This window comes from Heteronotia binoei, chromosome 13, assembly GCF_032191835.1.
Source record: "Heteronotia binoei isolate CCM8104 ecotype False Entrance Well chromosome 13, APGP_CSIRO_Hbin_v1, whole genome shotgun sequence".
Classification (NCBI taxonomy): Eukaryota; Metazoa; Chordata; class Lepidosauria; order Squamata; family Gekkonidae; genus Heteronotia; species Heteronotia binoei.
The window spans coordinates 31,373,513-31,396,932 of record NC_083235.1 but is presented as its reverse complement, the minus strand read 5'-3'; the positions used below and the strand labels follow the sequence as shown (position 1 = coordinate 31,396,932).

General features: G+C 44.2%; 3 protein-coding genes across 6 annotated transcripts in view; all 3 read left to right on the top strand.

The window, feature by feature from the left end:
- SP1 (Sp1 transcription factor) overlaps nucleotides 1–7,845 on the top strand; it is a 43,670-nt gene extending 35,825 nt beyond the window's left edge. Inside the window, exon 6 of the mRNA XM_060253433.1 lies at nucleotides 646–7,845. Coding sequence (XP_060109416.1) covers nucleotides 646–965 — 320 coding nt within the window. The 3' untranslated portion in view covers nucleotides 966–7,845. The remainder of the gene's footprint in view (nucleotides 1–645) is intronic.
- Nucleotides 1–12,118, top strand: part of METTL1 (methyltransferase 1, tRNA methylguanosine) — a 1,067,043-nt gene extending 1,054,925 nt beyond the window's left edge. The window contains exon 7 of the transcript XR_009556113.1: nucleotides 12,002–12,118. The gene's annotated coding sequence lies outside the window, so the exon portion shown is untranslated. The remainder of the gene's footprint in view (nucleotides 1–12,001) is intronic.
- Nucleotides 12,119–12,980: 862 nt separating this feature from the next.
- AMHR2 (anti-Mullerian hormone receptor type 2) overlaps nucleotides 12,981–23,420 on the top strand; it is a 35,002-nt gene continuing 24,562 nt past the window's right edge. For 2 of the 4 annotated variants that reach the window (XM_060252359.1, XM_060252356.1), the window contains exons 1-4: nucleotides 12,981–13,403; nucleotides 18,424–18,564; nucleotides 22,114–22,200; nucleotides 22,881–23,023. In XM_060252359.1, the coding sequence (XP_060108342.1) occupies nucleotides 13,157–13,403; nucleotides 18,424–18,564; nucleotides 22,114–22,200; nucleotides 22,881–23,023 (618 nt within the window). In that variant the 5' untranslated portion in view covers nucleotides 12,981–13,156. The remainder of the gene's footprint in view (nucleotides 13,404–18,423; nucleotides 18,565–22,113; nucleotides 22,201–22,880; nucleotides 23,024–23,420) is intronic. The other 2 variants (XM_060252357.1, XM_060252358.1) reach the window with 2 other exon arrangements.

Genomic DNA, 23,420 nt, shown 5'->3' with positions numbered 1-23,420 from the left:
TGGTTTGCCATTGCCTTCCCTAGAAATCTGCACTTTCCCCCCAGCAAGCTGGGTGCTCATTTTACCGACCTAGGAAGGATGGAAGGCTGAGTCAACCTCAAGCCGGCAACCTGAAAACCCAGCTTCTGCCAGGGATCAAACTCAGGTCATGAGCAGAGCTTAGGACTGCAGTACTGCAGCTTTAACACTCTGCGCCACGGGGCTCTTCAGTTTATAAGCACTTGCATTTCTTACTTTGTGTTCAGTTTTCAAAAGCAGCTCAGCCTAGAACCATTTTACAGTAGTCCAGCATGAAGAATGTGAATAACCATACCTAGACTTAATTTTTCACTAACGGTAAGGGTGGGATAATTCCCACTAATTTCCCCTTCCTGCTACAGACCCTCTCCCATTTTCCTCTCATGGTATTCTTGAGTATGTCAAGAAAAAGCATTTTGGGGAGATCAGTGGGCTGCCGCTGGAAGGGTGAAGGCAGGACCCTTCTGTTCTGCTGATAGAAGTGCCTTGCATGAGCGGAAAGTTTAGTTTGGACACAGCCTGTGGGTGGCCAAATCCTAGCGTCTTAAAAGTGAGCACGTCTGAAATCTCTGGCCATCAAGTGTGGAGTGGGCCTGTGCAAATTTCTTGCTGATTTCTTCCATCCAGGAGAGAAGAAGTTTGCTTGCCCAGAGTGTCCCAAACGCTTCATGAGGAGCGACCACCTCTCCAAGCACATCAAGACCCACCAAAACAAGAAGGGAGGTGTGCCCAACAGTATGTCCATGGACGTCTCTGCTGTCTCCATGGATCCGGGTGCTTCTGTGGAAGGTGCTGCCGGGGCGACACCATCCGCCCTCCTTGCGACCAACATGGTGGCCATGGAGGCCATCTGCCCTGAAGGCATCGCACGCCTGACCAGCAGCGGCATCAACGTCATGCAAGTGGCAGACCTTCAGTCCATCAACATCAGCGGCAATGGATTCTGAGGCAGCGCCAGCTGCACCATGGAGGTGTTGTGCAAACGTGGGATTCTCAAGGTAGTGATGGGTCCAAGAGATCAGGTCTTTTCACTGCGCAAGTGGTGGAAGACGGGGGACTCACCTGCTCTGCCAGCCCTCCAAAATCCCAGCTTGGTCTCCCAGGAATGCTACGTGCAGAATAAGGCCTGCTGCTGTTGAGGGTGGCCCTCAGATGCTGGGTAGTATTTACCTGGGGGAACAGGGACGGGCCAGAGCTCTTTGACTCATTTATATTGCTCTCCTCCCCCCTTTCTAAAAGTCTCTTCACCCTCCCTACTAGGTACCCCAGATGCCATCATGCCTTGGTTCTAAATGTATATGATCACTGAAATACTTTTTAGCAGAAAAAAGATTCTATATTATTATTATTATTGTAATTATATAAAACTATAAAATATGTTCTTTTTTTTCTTTTCTTTTTTTTTGAGAGAGAGGTTAAAATTTGCTGTGACCAAAGTCTTTGGTCGTCGTTCGGATGCCTTAACTTTGAACTCTTGAGCTGTTAGGCAACGCTCAGGCTTTTGTTGAGATGCTATATTGCATTTTACATTGTAACTATATAAAATATATAAATTTAGCTTTTTTGTATGCTTGGCTTTTAGATTTGAGTTTTTCTTAATTATTTGGGCAAAATCCCCAGCTTTGGTCTTTTTTTAAAAAACAAAACAAAACCCTGTTCTTCCTTGTAAAAAAACCCTTAATTTTTCTCTATTTGGAGAGAAGCATATCCATGAAATCCACTGTCTGTTCATGTACATTCACACCAGCTATTTTCTGTGCGGTAGGGTCCATGACCCATAATAGGATCTGAGCTTTATAGTGGAGTGAGTGAGGAGGGGGAGAAACGTGTGATGAGCAATTGAAATATCCATGTTTAAAGAGAGCTTGTCCCTGCAGTTCCCTTTTTTGGCAACCCAGATGCCATAGGTTTGAGAACACAGTTGCATTGTGCACCAGTGGGTTGGTGGGGGTCTTTTTCAGCTTCTTGTAGCCACTCACAGAACTGCAGTGGAAATAAGGTCCAAGTAATCTGGTGCCCACTCAGTTAGCAGTGTGCCAGATAAATTTTGTGGGCTGTTGCCTTTTTTATTATTATTATTAAATTAAGTGGGTTTTTCCTATGTATTTGGATTGCCCAGCTCAGGAAATTTGTGGAACAAGTTGAAGCTTTGTGACCTGGATTGGGGTTGGGGGTTGGGGTGGGGAAGGGTCCAGTAGTGAATGCTCTGCAGTCATGGGGATTTGCACCTTGGAATTTTTAAAGATCAAGCTGCTGCATTGCTGTGGAACACTGTAAGCACTTCTCCAGCTCTGTTCCACTCACAATAGGCAGTGTTGTTCGGTGACACTGTGAGGCCTATCAGCATACACACACACACACTCTCCTCTTTCCTAGTCACCATTTTGTCTCGTGAACCTGTTAAGCATCTCAGTCCCTTACACCCATCTTGTTCTCTTATTGATTATACATATTCATCCAGGCCCATAAGGAAGAAACAGCAGGTAGGATCAGGTCGCTGACAGCTACCACAATCATCTATAAGGCCCAGTGTTGAAGGGAAAGTAAAAAAACAGAGACTAATTAAAAATGCTTGCTTTCCAAGCCCACCAGTACATGAAGATATTTACAGCCCCCACTTCTGAACACTCCTCTTCACAATTTCGGCATTCGTCCAAAGCCATAGTGGTTGGTGTTGTGGGGCTGTTGTGAGAGAGCTGTGTAGTAGGAGGCCATATTGCATCTTCATTCTCTTCCTCCTGTCTCCTAGCTATTAAAAAGGCAAAACGAAAGCCCAAAGCAGCTACTGTCTAGATAGATTCTTCCCTGGAAAAAAGAGGTATGCTGCTTCCAATGAACACTGAGCAAACAGAAAATCTCCAATTGCAAGGTGATTACTGAGTTAAGAAATTTCACTACGCTCCTTTCTCTTAAGATTTCTTCTACCTTAGTTATGGATGGCTGACCCTTTGGTGCAGTTATCCTCCTTTTTCTTAACCTGTTCGGGGGGGGTCAAGTCACAAATTGGGACCAGGTTTGGTAGGTGGACATTATTTTTGCTCGCAAATGCTCCACCTGTAGGCTGCGCCTTAATTGTGCTCCTCAACCAGGTTGCATCTCCTCCTCTCCCCCAGCATGGCCCATCTCATCAATGTCTTTCTATATTATCTGCCAGCTCTCCCTGATTGGGTCATCACTCTCCTGGACAACACTAGGAATCATATACTATGTGCCAGGCAGCCAGCCGGTGACATCTTACTATGTGTTCTGCCCCAGCTCGCTATCTGATCTTTATGCTAACTGGAGCTGTGTAGCAGGGCCGGAGCAGGAGAGAGTTTGTGTGGGAAAAGTGAGGAAGGAACTGGCTGTGTTGTCTCACTGCCTTGGTAGGTAGCCAGAATAAAAGTGAACATTGCTATTGAGCCTATAATCGCTGTGCATCTCTGGTGTTTGCTTAGGCTAGCTGGGTGGCAGATTGCACTGGGATCATCATCTTCCACTTCAGATTTTGTAAGGATGTTCAGCAGTGATGAGCACAAATGGAAACTTTCTCTAGGACAAAGTTGTAAGGTGGTATAGTGGTGCTCTGCCTGCTCTCATCCTTTAAATTAAAGAAGGGAGGGGGAGAACACCCTTGGAAACTGCCGTATATGAAATGATGGTGTGTGTTGAGAGTTTTGCAGCAGAGGCAGAGGATCGAGTAAATAGCCAGTGAAAAGGAGGACATCAAGACCATGTCTGGCTGCTGTATTGCTTCACTCCTGTTTTATGAGCCTTACAAAATGGAACTCTTCATACCAGCACAGAAAAGGGGATGCCAGCATCCCAATGCCTTTTCTTTTCCCTTGACCCAGATGTTCTTGTGTGTGTAGGTGTGTACTAGGATCTCAAATCCCTCAAAGAAGCCGTGGTATCAAAATGTGGTAAGCATGCACCCCAAACTCCCTGCAGTCAGTTTTATAAAAGACCCAGATTGCATCTCTAAAAGGTAACCTCCTTATCAAAAGTAGATATGCTGGTCTGCATTTCAAATCTGCCATAAGAAGACCACCTAAAACTTTTACAAGCTAATCTCCTAAGTAGCACAAGCCCAGTTGTGCCAGATGAAGGCAACTTCCCTGTCGTCTCCTTCCATCTACAGCCTTGTGTGCCCTTAAAAATTGCGCGGCTGTGGGTCATTGTTCCCTCCTGACTAGCATAGAAGGTAGAGCGGGAGGGAGAATTGTCAGAGAGTTCCCTCCTCTTTTGACAGGAAAACCATGCTGTGGGTGGAACTGTTGAGAGTGGCAAATGTTATGCACTTAGGCAAGTTGTTTAGTTTTAGGTTTTTTATGATGGGGAGAGAATTCCATCTGTTGAAGTCCTTCTGATCTCTATGCTAGATCACCTCTGGCAAATCAGATAAACTAGTTGGCACAGAACCCCTAGGGGAATGTTTACCCAAGACTGGCTACAAAATTTCCTCTCTGAATCGAGTGTTGTTTAAAAAATGAGAGGGGTGTTCTCACACAAATTTTTGAGAGCACAAACCAGAGCTCAAAGTTCCAAAGAAGCAGGGATCACAGAAGTTCAACTGCCCATCTAAGCAGTCCAAATCTGCTTTTACAGTGTTGGATTTTAGGATTTCATCAAGGACAAGGTAACAGTATTGTTACTGAACTTAACTACTGAAGCATTCCTTTGGATGCTGAAGAGTGGGAGGGAGTAGTGTTTTCCTACACGAATTTAAGTACCAAATGGCAAGCAATTATATAAAAACAGAAAGCACCAGGCCTTCATCTTCCTTCTCCCATTTTGCTTCCCGTTGCTTCAAATTTATTGTGACTGAAATGTCTTGCAGATGTCCCTCTTTTTATTTGTTTGTCATCAGAACACCCTTTGCCAGGAGCCGTTTGTCACATCCAAAGATGGCTGTGAAAAGTGTTGATCTCCAATTAATGCCCTCATTTTTCGACTCCTTATTTTTCCACAGAAGGAGTTAATGGGCCCCTGGGAAGGGCACAGCAGAGTGATGTTGCCCGGCTGCTCTTCCTGCGGTCTGCCACTGGCAACCCCCTAGTGCCTTGTCTGCACAAAAAGTAGTATTCATGGTTCTTATGTACATTTTCTGTAACAAAGGAAACCTGGAATCCTTTAAATCTGTATGAAGTTTTCGTTATTCCAAATGGTGGGCAGTTGGTATGCGGATAGAATTCTAGCTAACGGCTAGAACTTTCGTCAGTGTTAGTTTGTCAGTGTGAGTGAAGCTTGTGCTGCTGCAGATGGCCCTTCCAAAGATTTATAAGTCTTTTCCATGTTTCAAGGGCAATATTGCTTAGTTTACAATTCCTGCAGGGGGCCACCTTGTCTGCAAAGCAGACTTAAAGTGTATTCTGGCAGGGAAAGAAACTAAGCAGAAACTGTGAAGCAAACATTCACACCGAGAAAGGGAAGACTTTCTTCAGTTGACTTCTTTCCCACGTTGTGTATTTAACGTGAAGACATTTGTATTTTTATATAATCTTAGTCTTTAGAAACTGCAGTTGAATTAGAAGGGCAGCATTTTGCAAATATTGAAAATTCCAAATCCCTCAGTAGAACGCAGTATTCATTTTCTGAAAGTTCTGTAAAACTTCCTTGCCGAGACCCCCTGGTAGTATTTCACCTGTTGGCCTGTGCTACCAGTTTTTTGTGCACACCTTTCTGAAGTACTGAAGCCCAGGTCAGCTGTCTGCATCCAAAGGCTCTTTCTGTAAAATGTTAGTTCAGCCTTAGGGAGGTGGTGTTTCTGCAAAGGTTGTTCTTTTAAACTGTTTCTTTCCTATCCTCTCTCTCTGCTATGGAGAAGGAGGCCTACATATTCAACTTGGGCAGTATCCCATGCCCCGATTATAGGCTAGTAAGTAAAGTAATTCCAATAAACTTTAGAAAAATCAATGCCGGAGGGGAAGGGTGTCAATCTCCTGTTTTGGGATCTTTAACTTTTCTGTAGAAATTAGCATAAAGTAGAGGTGGCCTCCATTGCCTCTGCATGGTAGCTTTGCTTTCTGACACTCTTTGAAACCAACCATGCCTTGATTACAATCCTGTGTACAGTTGAAATCCTGTCTAGAACTTGCTTGGAACCCAACCTGTGTCTTTAGCATTTCTCAGAATTTCTCCTATGTTGCCAAGGTGAATTAAGCTGCTACTTTTGAGTATCCTCCTCCCCTTGTGAAGATTCTAATCATATCTTACCGTCAAGCCACACTTCTTTGTACCCTGCTCAGTGGGCTAATGCAGGGCACATGAACTTCTGGGGAACTGATCTCGCTTCCACAGCGATGTCTTTATTGTAGCCAAATGTGCCCCTTCCTTTTGGATGAGGAATGTAACCGCCCAAAGCTTCTCGTGTGGGAGAGGTTTGAAGTATCTTTTTTATAGGAACTGAGAAAGACTTCAAGTTTTCAAAAAGGGAATAGACTACACTGCTGAACATCTTTGTCCTTCTTGAGCGTTCTTCCCTTGTCTGTTTTATCTCGTGGGGTCTTCTTTCCACCACTTTCCCTGATGGTCCAGCCTGGTGTGTCAGAAAAACACTGTGATCCTTTTATTTGCTGGCTGACATGGCCTTGGGTCTGCCTCCCGAAATATGTTCTCTGCTCAAAAATAAGCATTGCCAAACTTTGCACAGAAAACTGTGACGAGATCTCCTTTGCCACATATAAGCTTAAAATAAAGCTGAGTTGTTGTTGGATGTCCAGTTCATTTGCTGCGTTAAATGGATTGTGGAGTATTGGTTCATGCAGTAGGCAGGCTGCAGTGGAAGTATATTCTTGAGCTGTCCTTTTAGGCAGCAGATCTGGGGAGCTGAGCTAATGGTGGGCTTCCCCTAGTGTGTGTGTGTGTGTGTGTGTGGTGGGGGGTGACTCCCTGCATTCAGACAGACAGCATTTCAGGAGGAGGTCCAGTCGTAGTCTAGCCTTCCTTGATGTATTTTAAAGTGTGGGGAATGTTACTCCTGACGAAGCATTCAAACATAAAGGTGTTCCCACTTCCATTACAGTCCTAGGGGAAGCTTTACTACATTATTCTAGTGATGGTATATACTCTAACCCACCTACATGTCAAATACACAAAAACAAACAAGCCAGGAAGAGCTTTATATAGTTCTTTAAAGCAATCTGCAGTTACAATTTTGGAATTAAATGTGCCTTTCTTTTATATACATGGGTTCTTTGCTGCCAAGCCAAGTGCCATCAGCCTTAAGTAACTTTGTCTAGCATTCTGTGCCTTGAAACAGCCTATTCTAGCTTTAATCTTGTCACCTTTTGGTTGAAATTGGCAGTAGGAGTTCAGTAACTCATTTGTTCCCCCCACCCACCAGCTACAGGTGACAAGATGTGCTTGCATGCTTTGCAGTGGAAGCAGTGGAGATGGCGCTTCTGTCTGACTGCCACTCACTCATTCATAGGCTCTGCTAATGTTCATTAAATGCATTATTTTTGGGGTTTGTTATCTAGAATGGCTTGTAATCCTTTTCCATAGTAACATGGCTGCCTCTCTTATCCTCTCCCAGGAAGGGAGACTGTGAGGGTAGTGATCTTAAGTCCTCTTTGGCGCGCTTACAGCACAATCCTGCAGACACTTAAGCCAACCTGTAACACTGGCAATAAAATAATTCTTGTATATCGGTGTAAAAGACTGTTTTATCTTGTAATAATGTATGTGCTTTTTTTAAAAAAGGAGAAAAATCCAATTACCGATGTAATGATGTCTGAAACACTTTTTAAAAGTGCTATTTTTGTACAAAGATTAAAGTAGTTTGGCTCCTTTGTATACTGATCACAATTTTTTAAAATGAAAGGAATAAAGCAATTATCTACAGAGTTTGTTATGAAGCCAGTTTGGCCACATGGGATTGTATATGTTTGTGTGTGGTTTTTCTTTCCCTTCTACTTTTCATGGTATGCACTTCTGAGGATGAAAAGTATCTTTATTCAATAATTTACCCTTAATCTCTCAGATTAATATGGGAATTTCATATGTTTTAGTTGATGTCTAATATAGTTAACAATAAGGTTTTTCAGGAGGCCAGTGGGAAATGTCACCAGTATTTCTGTCATGAGTTGTTGAAAATTTACAGTCGCACCATAGAAAATGATAACGTCTGGACATTAACAGGAAGTTCATTTATCTTCAAGCCTCACTAATAGCACAGAATTTTCTGTGCCTCTCATTGGTACATATTAGCATTAATCAATTTTACTGACAACATGCACAGTATATAATCATTCATATATTTCCACATAACCAATTTTTCCTGTTAACGTGTAATCAGTATTGAATATATTCTGCCTAAAAACAGCTCCACTTCTGCAATTGCTGGCAGAAACAAATGTGGAGCATGCTTGCGTAACTGCTTGTTCTGTGATGGTCTGCTCCTTAGAGACCAGACAGGATCCAGCTGGGATACATGTCATATGCTCATGAGTTCCGGTTGAAGGAAGTCTTCCCTTTTCCTGCTATTCCTAGCCAGTAGTTCAGGAGTGAGAATGAGAAACTGCGTTGGCCTCTGCTGCAGGATAGCTTTCAGATTAGAGGGGTACCTGTCTTAAAAAACTTTTTATATTTTTTTAATAACTCAAGAGGGCAGTGTTGCTGAACTAACATGCTTTTCTGCAGTTACAATTCAGTTTCCCTTTTCCCTACCCCCACCTGGATTTCCTTGTATTCCCCCTCAGTGCAACTGAAGTCTGAAAGCATAAAGTTGTTGGGGTGAAATGGATCACTATCTGAATTATATGGAGACATTTTGGATGCTCAGATTGCAGTTCCTGGATGTATAATTGAATCTGGTGAAAATTTTCCTGTTGGCAGCCTGTTAGCAGAGAAAACAGTAAGAGTCTAGTAGCTCCTAAAAACTAACAAAATTCCTGGTAGGGTATGAGCTTTCTTGATTCACTACTCACTTGTATCTGAAGAAGTGAGCAGTGACTCATAAAAGCCGCCTACAAATTTTGTTAGTCTTTAAGGTGCTACTGGTCTCTTTTCTACTGCTACAGACTAACATGCTTTACCCATCTTGATCTACCAGGAGAGACTTGCTGTGTACCCCACCCCACCCCGAGACATGAAGGTAGTATGAGAAAGTCATGGTTACCCTTGGTATGATCATTGCAGGTTTAATCTTTATGCCAGCATTCTATTAGAAAAGGGGCTTTCATAACAGGTTTAGCAGGAGTGGCAAGCTGAAGAGGCCCTTAATTGCTTCAATCGTGTAAATAGCAAAGGTCAGGTACTTAAGACTATGGTCAACTGACAGCCAGATTGGTGTAGTGGTTAAGTTCAGGGACTCTTATTTGGGAGAACTCCTCCGCACTCCTCTACAAGCACCTGCTGATGTGACCTTGGTTCAGCCACAAGTTCTCCCAAAGCTGTTCTGCTCAAGAGCAGTTCTGGGAGAGCTCTCAGACCCACCTACCTCACAGCCTGTCTGTTGTGGAGAGAGGAAGGGAAAGGAGATTGTAAGCCACTCTTGAGACTCATTCAGGTAGTGATGGGTGGGGTATAAATCCAATCTCTTCTTTGCTGTCCGGTTTCTTACAGACCATGTAGAGTTTGCTTGGTGCTGGAATTTTTTTGCTGGACCAGCTGAATAGCTTAGACCAGGGGCTCCCAGGCCGCGAACCAGTACCGGTTCGTGGCCTGTTAGCAACTGCACAGTGAGTTGTATCATTTCACTATATATTACAATGTAATAATAGAAATAAAGTGCACAATTGTATCATTCCAAAACAATCCCCTCCCCCCCCCCCACCGGTCTGCGGAAAAACTCTCTTCCACAAAATGGGTCCCTGGTACCAAAAAGGTTGGGGACCACTGGCTTAGGCTAACTCATTCTCATCAGATCTCGGAAGCTTAGTAGGGTCAGCCCTGGCTAGTATTTGGATGGGAGACCTCCAAGGTCATGACAGAATATACCAGGATCATGACAGGAGGTAGGTAATGGCAAACCACCTCTTGAAGCCTTTTCTTTTAAAGAACCCCCACTGGGTCACCATAAGCTGTGACTTGATGGCACTTTCCATCACCACCAGGTTACTAATAGGCAAGTGTTCAAAGTCAGGCTAACTCAATTCATACTGTTGATGTAATTACTAAACTGGATTTGAGTCCAATAGCACCTTAGAGCAACAAGATTTTCAGGGTACACGCTTTCAAGAGGTATGACAAAGGGACACAAAAACTTGTACTCTGGAAATCTTGTTGATCTCCAAGGACTCGAATCTCTACTGCAGATCAGCATGGCTACCCTGTGATACCTTAATTGTTAAAGCAATCTTTACTGTGTTGCTTCGCAAATTAAAAGTGCACTGTAGGCATTTAGAATTTTTTTTTTTTAAATATTCCTGGAATGAAAAAGATCATACGAGTCTGAACTCACTCCATTCTCACTTCACACAAACACCTGCCGGAAATGTCCTCCTTTCCTAATCACAGATGAAAGGGTGGCACTGGGAATGCCAAATGGAGGGCTCTGAACTGATGGTGCGGTACTCTAGGTGTCATGATGCTATTGCCCCCAGTCCCAAAATAAGGAAATGGTGTTCCTCATCTTGCTAATGCTATCTCCATAAATATTTATGGAACCCAGTAAGTCTGGTAGTGGCGTGTTTAATGATTTTCAGTCACGTACAAGGAAAATGAAAGAAACACTACGGACATCATTGCTCTAACAGCTCCCTGTTAAATGAGCATTCGAACCTATGCCATCAATGGAGAAATCTTACCTTTTCACCAGCTAAACAAAATCTCCAGAGATGGGCACATGCTGAGGTAGTACTCAAAACTTGGTTCTCCCCACCTCCCTTGATGAAGCCAGCCTTCAGGTGGTGGTACACGGTGCCAAGAGAAAACAGTATGTGTCAGATCTACTGTTGTCACCGATAGCGAAGACTGCCTACTGTTTCTAGGGCTCTGCATCAGTTCCCCCTTCCTCCAGTGTTCTGTGACATCACAACAGCTTAGTCTCTATGGCAGACATGGAGTGGGCAGATTTCCAACCATTTAGGGCATTTGAATGGAATGTTGTTTACAGATTTAACAAATCTGAGTGGTTCTGTCCTTTTTCTTTTAAATGCTGTTCACCCCTTAGGGCAGGGGTGTCAAACATGGCCCAGAGACCACAATCAGGGGTTTTAATCAAGCCTACAGCTCTTTTATTCTCCCTCTACCCACTCCTGTCCTCACCCTTTGAAGCTCTGAGGCTGCCATAATTCCCAGCTCCTCCTGCCTTGTTTTTGCTGGCTTTAGCAGGAAGCTTTTCTGGGCTTCCAAAGCTGCAAAGAAAATGCAGAATGGATTTTCTATTAAGGTCTCTGTACCCAGACATTAATGGAAAATCCATTCCATATTTTCCTTGTAACTTAGTGCAGCAACGTATCTCATTGTATTATTTTCCAGCATTTGTATAGCTGTTGCTTCCTGGAGGGGTCTCCTTGCAAATAAAGTGTTGATGCTTTGAGCCAGCTTGTCTCTGCTGAATGGACCCGAGAACTGGTGCCTAGTGAGTACTCTAAGATGGGAACCCACAGCCAAAGGGGGATATTATGCTGGAGAGCCATTGCCAATCTGAATAAACCCTTGGGGGGGGGGGTGGAGTTTGCAATGCCTAGCCATTTCATGTTTTTCTAGGCTCAAAGCATTTTAATTTTTTAGTTCTTCTGTAATCCTTGTGCTCTTGGCATTATATTTTATGACATGTATGGCCCTGGCTGCACAAGGTCCCATTTATGTTGGATCTGAGTTCGACACCCTTGCCTTAGGGCATGTTTGCGGACGAATAGTTTTACAAACCACCTCTTCCCTCTCTTCTGCACTTTTGCCCAAGTCCTAATAGCATTACTATTACTACTACTGTGGTCTTTCTTTCCCTCACTCCCCATGCACCATATGTTGTGCAGCCTCTGCCTTCCTCAAGCTCCTTTTTCTCATTAAAGATCCCTACTAGCCACTCTTCCCCAACTTCTCAAACCTAAGCCAGTGATTATTATTATTATTATTTATTACATTTGATTTATATCCCGCCCTCTCCGCAAGCGGACTCAGGGCGGCTCACAGTATCTAGACAATTAAACAAATAAAATATATAAAACCATAATTTACATTTTCAGTTTAAAAACGTATTACATAATGCTAACTGTGACATCAGGGTGGGGGTGGGGTGGGTCTTGCAGTCATGTGACAGCCAGCTTATTCAGATCTCCCTTTTCCAGTGCAGCAATCCTTCGTAAGGTGGCTGTCACAATGTGGAGAGCAGTCCATTGCGGCAGCTGCCTAAGGAACTCATTTTCTGTGGCCCTATTAGAATCCTTTTTTAATCATTTATGCTGGTACACAGCAATGCATCACCTCCCGAGAAAGCCTGTTCCACTGAGGAACCGCTCAGTTTCTTATCTTTACTGGCTGTGCATTATGATATTTAGTGTATTTCACGCTCATTGCATTCTTGTGTGGAAAAGCTCACAGTGAACCCCATGAAAAAGCTCACAACGAGCAACACAAACTTTCAGACAAATCTTGTAAGTGAAGATGCTGGAGAGTGAAATCTGGGACCTTTTAGATGTAAAGTACTAAGCTCAAAAAGAAGAGATGATAGTGTGGATCACATTCCCTATCATTTTTTTAAAAGCGTATAAAATAAAAAACAATCTAAACAAAGGGTTTTCTGTGTTAGCAGATTAACCTTCAATGTATCCAACTGTAAGACTTTTAAACCTCGCAGGGACTTTTCTTCCAACTAATGCAATCGCTGTCATACCACCATCCACCCAGTAAAACCTAAAAAGTTGTCCTTGGCCTATATTTTTGCCATCTCAAGCTAGGTCAGCCGAAATTACCTTCATCGGGTCTGGGATGAGCGCAGCTGCTTTGTGGGAGGGTTGTTTTCATTTTGCAGTATCGCAGGTTGTCCCATGCTGGAAATAAAGACAAGCCTGCTCGAGAGTCCTCTCGTCGTTCTTGGCTAGACACAGTGCCTTCCTCCCCTGCTTTGCTGCTTGTGGTTACTAGCTGACAGCAATCACCTCCATCCCACACTCTGGAATCAGCCAAATCCTTCCCACCTGGCTCTGGAGGAGGGACACCAAGGCGGGCAAGCAGGGTTCACATACCCAGTCCAGGTGGTGCTGGAAAGCAGATGGGAACCCTTTGGAGAACAACTTTCTTGCTCCTGGTGCAGGGACTGCAGAGTATGTGGACTGGTGCCCGGGCTAAAAACCGTAGCTGCGTCTCCTATGGATCTAGCACTTTGACGGAGGGCATGGAACACCTCCGGGGCTTGATTTTGGAAGATGGCCGGAATGGCACCATTCAGTGCCCCCACAATCAGTGCTGTTTTGGTGTTTGGAATGTGATCCAGGGTCAGCTCCAGGCCCAGCTGAAAGGTGAGCTGTTGTGGAAGTCCATGGGGTTCATTGGGCTGCTGGGGTCCCATGAAGCAGACAGACCTGGTAAGAGGCTTAAAAGATTTTTTTATTTGCCAGGCAAAGGTGATCACAGAAACAAGCCGAGACCATTATAGGCATCTGTTACATAGCATCTGAGCATGCACAGTAAATTGCCCCCCCCCCCCACTTTTCTGTACCTAATTTCTACTGCTGATGGCTGCATAATTCAAGGAACAATCTGTGTTAACTGCAACATCTTTAGTTTTTACAGTAGTTCTAGAAATAGTTATTAACTCAGACATTTGCTTACCAGCTTCCTTTAGACAGACTGTTTTAAGCACAAGTCCACACTTCTGCTTCTTGCAGAGTGAACAAAGGTTACAAAGCAGGCAAACATGGCTCCCTTAATGCTAAGCTGAGCATTTATGTCTCAGGACCAATTGTGGAACCAGGATTCTCTCCTACTTCCCCAGGGAGGGTTCAGACAGAAGTATGCTAGACATGGGATTGCAGTAGGATGATGGGAGGGCTGGAAGCCCAAATGGCTTCCAATCCTGGCTATCTTTGAATCCGTGGATGGGAAGAAAAGCATCACGATTCTGCTGCTTAGAGTTGCATTTAACATGTGTGGGCTCCACATTCTCATATTTTATTCCTAAAAACAGTTGTTAGAATTACCAGGTCATCAAGTCCACTCTCCTGGTGAACTCTCCTCCCTTTAAATTAAGCAGCCACCCCGGTGCTAGATCTAATGGACTGGTCCAAGTATTTTGGTCTCTGTGAGGTAATTAAACTAGTAAATTTTTAATGGGTCTGAAGAAGTGTGTTGTACACACAGAAGTTTATACCCAGAAGGAATCTTTGTTGGACTTAAAGGTGCCATGGGACTCAAACTTTGTTCTGCTGCTTCAGACCAACATAGCTACCCCCACCCCACCCCGAATGTAGTAAATTAACAATGTGGGAGAGAGAAATGCTGAAAGAGGAGCCTCCATTTCTGTCAAGCTCATCTTTTGATCTGGACTGGTTTAAGAGGCACAGAGAGATTCCTTCCCAATAGAAAGCAGTGCAACGGAGATAGAAGTTTTTATAGGGAGAAAGGGGTGATGAGTAGACAGTCTTGCCCTTTAGCAGGAAGAAAAGTTGAGTTGCCTTTTTGGTTCCTGGCAAATCTAGGAATTCTGTGGGCAGATACACATAATATAATTGGATGGTTTGCAGCTGAATGTATGAATTTCCTCCGCTGGAGATAATTGTGCTTGTCATGATAGAAAATCTGGGGCTCATTCATGCAAGCTTGTTCATCGTTTGATCACTGCACTATTAAGAGGTGGCATATGCAGACACAACACTGACATTACCACAAAAGTAAGTCTTTTCAAGGGAATCACTTCATGCATTTGGCTGCCAAACATCCTGTATAGAGAAACCAGTAGTTGTACAGGTGGATGTTGGTTGATAAGCAATAGCAGATTCTGGGGTTGCCAACTTGGGGTTGGGAAATTCCTAGAGATTTGGAGTGGAGCTGGGGGGGGTGAGGAAGGGAGGAGCCTCAACTGGGGGTAATGTCATATCCCGCCCTCCAAAGCTGCCATTTTCTCCCAGGAAACTGCTCTCTCTAGCCTGGAGATCAGTTGCAATGCTGAGAGACCGCCAAGACCCACCTGGAAGTTGGGAACTCCATTCTTACATGCAGATTATCAGTAATATGCAGTCATCCACTGATGATGCATATGAGAACTCAATTTTCCCAAGCCTCAGTGATCACATAGATTATAAAATTGTGTGTGTGTGCATGAGAGAGAGAGCTAAATTGACAATTAGGCCACGTAGGCACTGGCCTATAGGCCCCCATGCCTTTAGGGGTCCCAGGCTAGCTTTCCCCCTTGGTTCCTCCCCTGTACTTCTTCACCCAAAGGGTGATTAACATGTGGAATTCACTGCCACAGGAGGTGGTGGCGGCCACAAGCATGGCCATCTTCAAGAGGGGGTTAGATAAAAATATGGAGCAGAGGTCCATCAGTGGCTATTAGCCACAGTGCGTGTGTGTGTGTGTATATATATTTGGCCGCTGTGTGACACAGAATGTTGGACTGGATGGGCCATTGGCCTGATCTAACATGGCTTCTCTTATGTTCTTATCCTTGCAGCCCTCTCAGCCTGCACGTGCAGCCAGCAACTGAGCTGCTCTTTGCCCGACTTGCCTGGTGTGGCTACTACTAGTGTTGTTGCCAAGTTTGCCTCTCTCTGCCTCCCCCCCTCTGCAGCTTTGTCAAAGGGGCTTTTAAGAATGTGCCTGCAGGCTACAGCGAGGGCTGTGGGCAGTGGGGCAAGCGCTCAGATTCTGAGATAATTTGTGAAGGGGGCCCCCAAGATTTCAAGTGCCTAGGGGCTTCCACAGGGTTTAATCCGGCACTGGTGTGTGTGTTCCATTTATGTACATAGGCACCTAATTTTCCCAGTGGGATAAGTCATGACTCCCTGCAGCCATTTCAGCTTGGGAAAATTATTTGGGAAGAGGGTTTGATTCCCCATTCCTCTACATGCACTTCTGGTATGACTTTGAGTTCAGTCACAGTTCTCTCAGAGACACCTCACAAGAGTGTCTGTTGTGGGTAGGGGAAGGGAAAGGAGACTGTAAGCTGCTCTGAGACTCAGAGTGAAGAGTAGGATATAAATCTAACTCCTCCTCCCCCTCCACCTCTCTCACAACAACTCTGTGAGGCAGGTTAGGCTGAGACTGTGTGAGTGGCCCAAGGTCACTGAGAAAGCTTTCAGGGCAGAGTAGGGAATTTAAACCTGGGACTCATAGATCCTAATCTGACACTGTCCTGCTTTGTGAGGCACATAGTTCTGTGACATTTTGATCCTAATAAAAATTTTTATTTATATTTATTTAAAAGATGCCATGTGATATTTTTGGGAAATGAATCACAAAGAGGTCTGATTTAAAAGTTCAGAAAAAACAAACAAGGGAGAATAGTACCCTCTCATGGAACACTGAATCCTCTTACTTCCTACGAAACAGGCATCTGAAGGGAACACCTGGCTCAAATAAAAGAGACAGGAGATAAGTATTGTGCTAACACAATACATACACGTTAGGTCAAAGCCTAACATGGCCATGAGTTCCCTGGGTAGCTCTTTTGAGCAAATAGCTCTCTCTCAAGCTCATAATGCTTCTTTAAGCATTATGGCAGCCTAACTCCCATGGTGGTTGAGTGCTGATTCAACCCACCAGAAAACCACAATAGTGTAAAAGTCTGTATTGGAAGCCACTAAAATGTCACAAAGCAGTGAACAAGTTTTCAGGTTCTATAGAATGTAAAAGATAAAAAGATGTTTCTAGGCATGATAGAAAAGCCTCCCATATACAGCTTGCAAAGAAAAGGGCTGACCAAACTGTGGCTTGGGAGCCACATGTGGCTCTTTCACACATTATGTGTGGCTCTCGAAACCCCCACTGCCCCATCGTCTGGCTTGGAGAAGGCATTTCTTTCTTTAAAACAATTATCCAAGCCAAGCCAGCTGGTAGCTTGGAGAAAGCATTTAAAGTTGCTTTCTTTCCACTTCTCCCTCTCCATCTATTTTCCTTCCTTCCTGTTTTGCAGCTCTCAAACATCTGACATTTATTCTACGTGGCTCTTACGTTAAGCAAGTTTGACCTCCCCTGTCTTAGAATGTGCTGTAGGAGGGAAAAAACCTAATTTCTAATTGCACCAGAGGCTACTGAGACTATAAAGCTATTTTATTTCCTTTACAAATATTAAAGCCTGGGATTCATTTAGGGATGCCAGTCTCCAGGTGGGACCCTGGAATTTACAGCTAATCCCCAAGCTACAGAAATCAGTTTCCCTGGGGAAAAATGGCTGCTTTGGAGGGTGGACTCTAAGGCATTGTATCCCACTGAGGTTCCTGTTTTCCTTAGGCTCCATCTTCAAATTTCCAGCATTTTCCCAACCCAGATCTAGTAACTACCCCATCCCCCATCGGTGGGCATCATGAACACTTGAGGCTGTCCTATGCTGAATCAAATAATTGGTCCATCAAGGCCAGTAGTGTCCATTCAGAGTGGCAGCATCAGGCTGCCAGTCTTTCAGTTCACCTACTACTAGATCCTTTTATCTGGAGATACTAGGGATTTGAGCATGGAGCCTTTTCCATTCCTAGCATATGCTCTGCCACTGAGCCATGGCCTTTCTTCTAAACATTCCTTTGATTTCATAGTGGACTTACTTCCAGGTTAGAATTGTTGTGTGAATGGGACAAGGATGGTAATGTACTTCTCTGCATTTTACAGGGTTATATACAGTTTTGTTCTAATTTAGGGCTGCCTGTAGACCATCTCAAAGTGCCAACTTTGGTAGCTGCATTTAAGGTTTCTAAAGATGAGAAATTGATCCCTTCCCTGAAGGATCAACATCTAATAGAAAAGAGGAGATAAGGGAGGATGGGATGGTGCAAATTATGAAACTATTAGAATTGCACTTTGAAGCTGCAATGTTCCAAACACAGATTGCTTACAGATATAGTGAGAGAAACAAAACAGCCTGGGGAATAAAGAAGAATCCCACTCAGAATAACAAGGATAAGGCTTTGCCAACCTCTAGGTGAGCTGGAGATCTAGTATTACAACCAATCTCAAAACAACAGAGATTAGTTCCCCTGGAGAAAATAGCTGCTTTGGAGGGTGATCTGTATGTCATTATACCCCACTAAAGACCCTTTTCTCCCCAAATCCCTCTCCCTTCTAAAGCCCCTTTGTCTCCCCAAATCCTTCCCAAGCTTCACCCTTGATCTCCAACCTGGAGTTGGCAAACTGGAATGATCATGAGACAACAATGTGTAACAGGAATGAAGAGGTCAATAAATTATTCACAGTATGAGATTAGTTGGCAACTCCTTTGAAGTTGTTGGAATCCAGCTTTCTTTTTTTGAATAATGAGTTTTCTAAGAAGATGGCTGACAGGAGGCATCTCCCCCCCCCCTTTGCTTATTTCTCTGGATTTGCCCTCAGGTTGCTGGATTAGTGAAAAGAAAGCCACATGTGACTCCCCAACTTGTGAGCCTCGATACTCTGAGGATGAGCTCACATTGTCCTGCAGGTGCCGGGCGGATATGTGTAATGATAACATCAGGCATGATGGGAAGAGATCTGGTAAGAGGCCTTTGGGGTCAGAGGCCAAGGAACATGGGGAGCAAACAGGGATGACAGAGGACTGCAGACAAAGGACACTGCTAGAACTATCAGGCAAGAAGAGAAAGATAAGGAAAACCTGTTTACACAAACACCCCTCCTCTCCTTGGTTTTCTTCCAAATTCCTTTCCTTTCTCCCTACCTTCTCTCTCCATTGTTCACTTTCTGGCTTATCACACATCACGACAGAGTTTATGGGTTCTACCCTCCCGCACACCAGCAGGTGCAGTCCTACATACCACTTTCTGTGCATGGATGCTGTCCATGCACTCAGCAGAGACCTTGAGGGTGTAGGGAGGGAACGCTCCAGACGGCTGAGTCATCCTGATAGTTGCCCTTTGAAGAAGGCAGAACTGCCTGCTCTCATGAAACCTAACCAGACCATTTCCTTCCTTCAATCCCGATACTGTGTGTTTCCCTAGAAGATGAATGTCCTAGTTTCCTCTGGGATAGAGATGGGGATTTTCATGGTAGGGAAGGTATTAGGATTTCTGCTTCTTTATTTTCTTGGATCTGACTGAAAGAGGATCAAAAATTGTAATCCTTTAATCCTAAAGGAGCTTTCAGTTCCATGGGCCATTTCACATTCTAAGATATACACCTACATATTTTTATGTATTTATTTATAATATTTCAGTGTTACCTCTTCAGAGTCCTGCTTGAGGCAGCTTACAATTAGAAACACAAGTAACCTAGGATGTCTTAAGCATATAGTTAAAAAGCTAAAATGTGAACATGATAAAGAAATTTGGTCATGTACATCAACAGATACACTTGGTTTGTCTCTGCACAACAGGCGAAAGGTCCCTTTCAGAAGAAAGGGGAAATTCCTTTTTTTTTGCCTGCAATGATTATGAGCCCCTGGTGACTGTCATTTTAGAAAGGGTAGGAGTGTGTCAGTTATATGCCAAAACCATTTGCAGATCAAATGTTTAGGTCTTTACACATAGACAAGGTGGGGAGGTCTTTCAAATGGAGGCTTTCTCACAGTTTGAGTGCTGAACTACAGCAGTTTTCCTCACGACTGTTGTCTGCTTGTCTTTCTAGTCATCTCTCCTTGTCTTCTCAAACTGTCCTTTATCAGATTTTGAGAAAGCATGAAGGAACAATGAGGAACCCAAAGAAAGGAAACATTCTGAGGAAACTGAGAGGGGGGGAAATGCCAAAGTTCAGCACTGAAACAGCTATAAAACCTGTGTGAAAGACCATAATGTAACCAAACAAATATATATATATTTACATGTGTACAGCATGAGCTCACACACTCCAGTCAGCCAACCAGCATCAACCTTCATTCCCTGATCCAAAGACACACTTAACTGTCAATACGTAAGGTAGAGATCCACCTGAGACACAGGGATAAAAATGCGATAAGCAGATCTTAATATGGCTGGTAACATGGAGCAGCCTTCAGTTTTTAATCCTGAGAGACTTCATCCTGGAAGCTCTTCTGAACATGCTGTTCATCAAGGCAGGGATGCAGGGAATTCCTGTCCCTGAGACATTCAAGGTTTGGGGAAGCCTCTTCTACATCCACAGAACAACTATAAAAACCTTTCTGGATGTAAGCATGAATGATGTAACACAGTGTTTCCTACAGCATGTGGCCCACAGCACCAGGATGAGTAGTTTGAACGAAAAAGGAGAAAACGGGGTTTTTAAGAGTAAGGTGGGCCTTCAGGTCAAAGGATTCTCTGCTAATCACTGGGGGAAATTGTTCTGGCCTGCTTCAGTTCCTGGAAGAGTAGCTTTGGTAGCAGATTCTGAAGTGATCCTCATAGCTCATCAAGCCAACATTTATTCATTTTATTTACTTCATTTATGTCTCCCAAAGCACCAACATTGTTCTCCTCTCCTCCATTTTTTCCTCACAACATTGTGGGTTAGGTTGAGAGTGTGTGAGTGGGCCAAGGTCACATGGCAGAGTGGGGATTCACTCCTTGAACCCTTGACAGTCTAGGCTAGATTGACACTCGAACCACGATACCACAGACTCTTTGTGTTACATGTGTTGCCTATTATCTGTACAAGGTGCAAGCTGCCAGATCTGAGTCTAGAGTCACTTATACAAAGGAGTGGAGAAAGGTTTTAAACAGAGTGTGTGTTCTCCACCTGAGTGAGCTCCTGAGGGGGTGCTTCAGGATGCTAATTTAATTAACAAAGCATAAACAATAGGAGATGGGAGTTGGGGACCAGGAGAGGGGTGTCTGAGAGATTTGGGAAGCAGTGCCACCCCATAACCCCTGACTAGTTACAGCCCTGTCCTGAGGCCCCTCCCCCAAACTTTTGTTTGCATACCTCCATTTTCACAGTTCAATGAGGCCAAAAAAGATGCATACCACTGTACCAGCAGATGCTGGAAGACTGCCCTTCTTTACTACCAGACAGGGGTGGAATTCTAGCAGGAGCTCCTTTGCATATTAGGCCACATACCCCTGATGTAGCCAATCTTCCAAGAGCTTACTTTTTTTGGTAAGCTCTTGGAGGATTGGCTACATCAAGGGTGTGTGGCGTAATATGCAAAGGAACTCCTGCTAGAATTTCACCCTGGTACCAGATGTTGGCATACAGAGGCAACAGTGAGCCAGAACGATTGCATTCCCCACTACAACAACCTGCTTCTGATCTATCTATCCGTCCTTTTTAAAAAAATCTCACTCTTTCTTCAAGGAATTCAGGACAACGGATATCATTTTCTCCTCTGTCCCATTTTATCCTCACAACACCATCCATTACGGCTGTGGTCCGTGTGTGAATCTTTCCAAACATCCCTGTGAGGTTGGCTAGACTAAGAAATAATGACTGGCCCAAGCTTTATGGCCGAGTGGGCATTTGAACATAGACCCTATGTTTTATCCATACCCTACGCCTCGTGAAAGCTATTCCCCTCTGAGAGAAGATAGCTGAGACAGATTAAAGGTTAATAGAATTTTGTGTGGGGTGGAGAAAGTGGATACGGACATAGCTCTTTGAAGTGCATGCTGCCGCCACCAAAAAGCCATTTGTTTCCTTTAATCCTAAAGGAGTGAAATTCTATTGGCTACAGAATCCACCACTTTTATGAGCTATAATGGCTTCCGCCCACTTGGAGCGCTGCAGTGCCACGGTGTGGCAGTGGCCTTCAAACGTCAGTGATGGGAGGCTATTGGAATGTTGGCTGCAGGAGATGAGAAAGGGTGGGTAGCTTTATAGGGGGAGGGAGATGTCCTCTCCCCAGCTTTAATTTTAATTAAAACATCAGAGGAAAAGCCCTGTAAGGATGGGAGAGAGACTGATGCCAAGGGTGGGCAAAGAGGAGACAGATACGCATCTGGAGATGTGGAGGAGTGGATGATGGGATGGGTTGCCTTGGCTTAGAGCCAAGAAGCTTGGAAGTGTACACAGTTGCTTGGTGGGAAATAGATTAAGAGAGATTATTCCCCCCCACCACCATTCCCCTGCCCCAAAATGTGGAATGCTGGTTCTCCCATCTTGGTATGGCTTCTTTGACCTCTGTTTTTGTCTTTGTAGCTGACTCCATGCAAAGTTCCACTGGGATCATCTGGATCATCTCAGTCTGCTCTGCTCTGTTCTTCCTTGGCTTCTTTGCATTTCTAGGTACTGTGCCGTCAAGATGAGCTTTAGCATACAATAATAAGGCTTAGCCCCACAATGGGAAGATCGGGTGTATGTGTGTGTGTGAGATGCACACACATGCTCCTCCTGTGTGTCCCAAGATTCTTTCAGGGACTTATGTTGTACTCCTAGCATTACACACAGAACCATTATCGAATATACATAGGCATACTTTCATTTTCTCATGAACAAACTCCTGCTGCCCACACAGAGATATCACTTTGTTTTCAAGAAGCAAGTACATTCCTCTGGCACCTACAAGCCTCAAGGGCAGAACAGGATCACTGGTACTAAATGCAACCTAAGGTCGAGTTGTGCATATTCACAAATTGATACCAGGAGCAGAATTCAATATTAGTTTTTTTTGGGTGGGGGGGTTTAAGCAGCAAGTTTCTAGTCCCTGTTGCTTCAAATGTAGCTCAGGTTTTGTAAGCAGTGCAGGATGAAATCTGAGATACTGGAAGCGGGTGTGTGTCTGAGTAGGATTTCTAATGGATAAAGGGTGGAGGTTCATTGCTGAGCATGTCTCTTCTTCCTTCAGGAGAAGCCGAATCTGAGTAAATTAGGCAAAGCCATGAACATTTGCATGACCTAGGCAGAATAAAGAACTTGGATGACCATGGAACATAGAAGGGCAAATCTCATTTCCCCCCCTCTTCTAGTAGTTCTCAGACTGTGGAAAGGCCCTGCTTTGCCAATGAGGCCACAAGAAACTGGGGAACTCACTAATATCACCACAGGATCGGAGAGATACAGCGAGAGGAAATTGCCCAAGCAAGAGCTCCTGGATCTCCAGTTCCATAAGGTATCACATCCTTTCCCTCATGTCAGGACTCTCTCTCCCATCCACCCCCCCCCCAAAAAAAGGAGGGGGCACAAATATAACAGTGATGGCATATCTATACATAAGTTTCTATAACAGATCTCCAAATATCTAAAAACAAGTCCGTATGCAACTGTCATATATATGCCATGAGTTCAAATGTTGATAAAACTGTAAGATGTATATGTGTAATGGGAGCTATGTAGGTCAGATGCTTGGTATTCTTGCTGTGGATCAGAGAAGGGACAGTTGCATCTCTGTTCTGAATCCTCCATCTTAATGGAATCATGATTCCAAAGAGTCAGTCTCAATCCACTGCCTTCCCAGAGGAGCAACATCCCCGTTCTCTTGCTTGCCAGCACTTGGGCCTGAGTCCCTG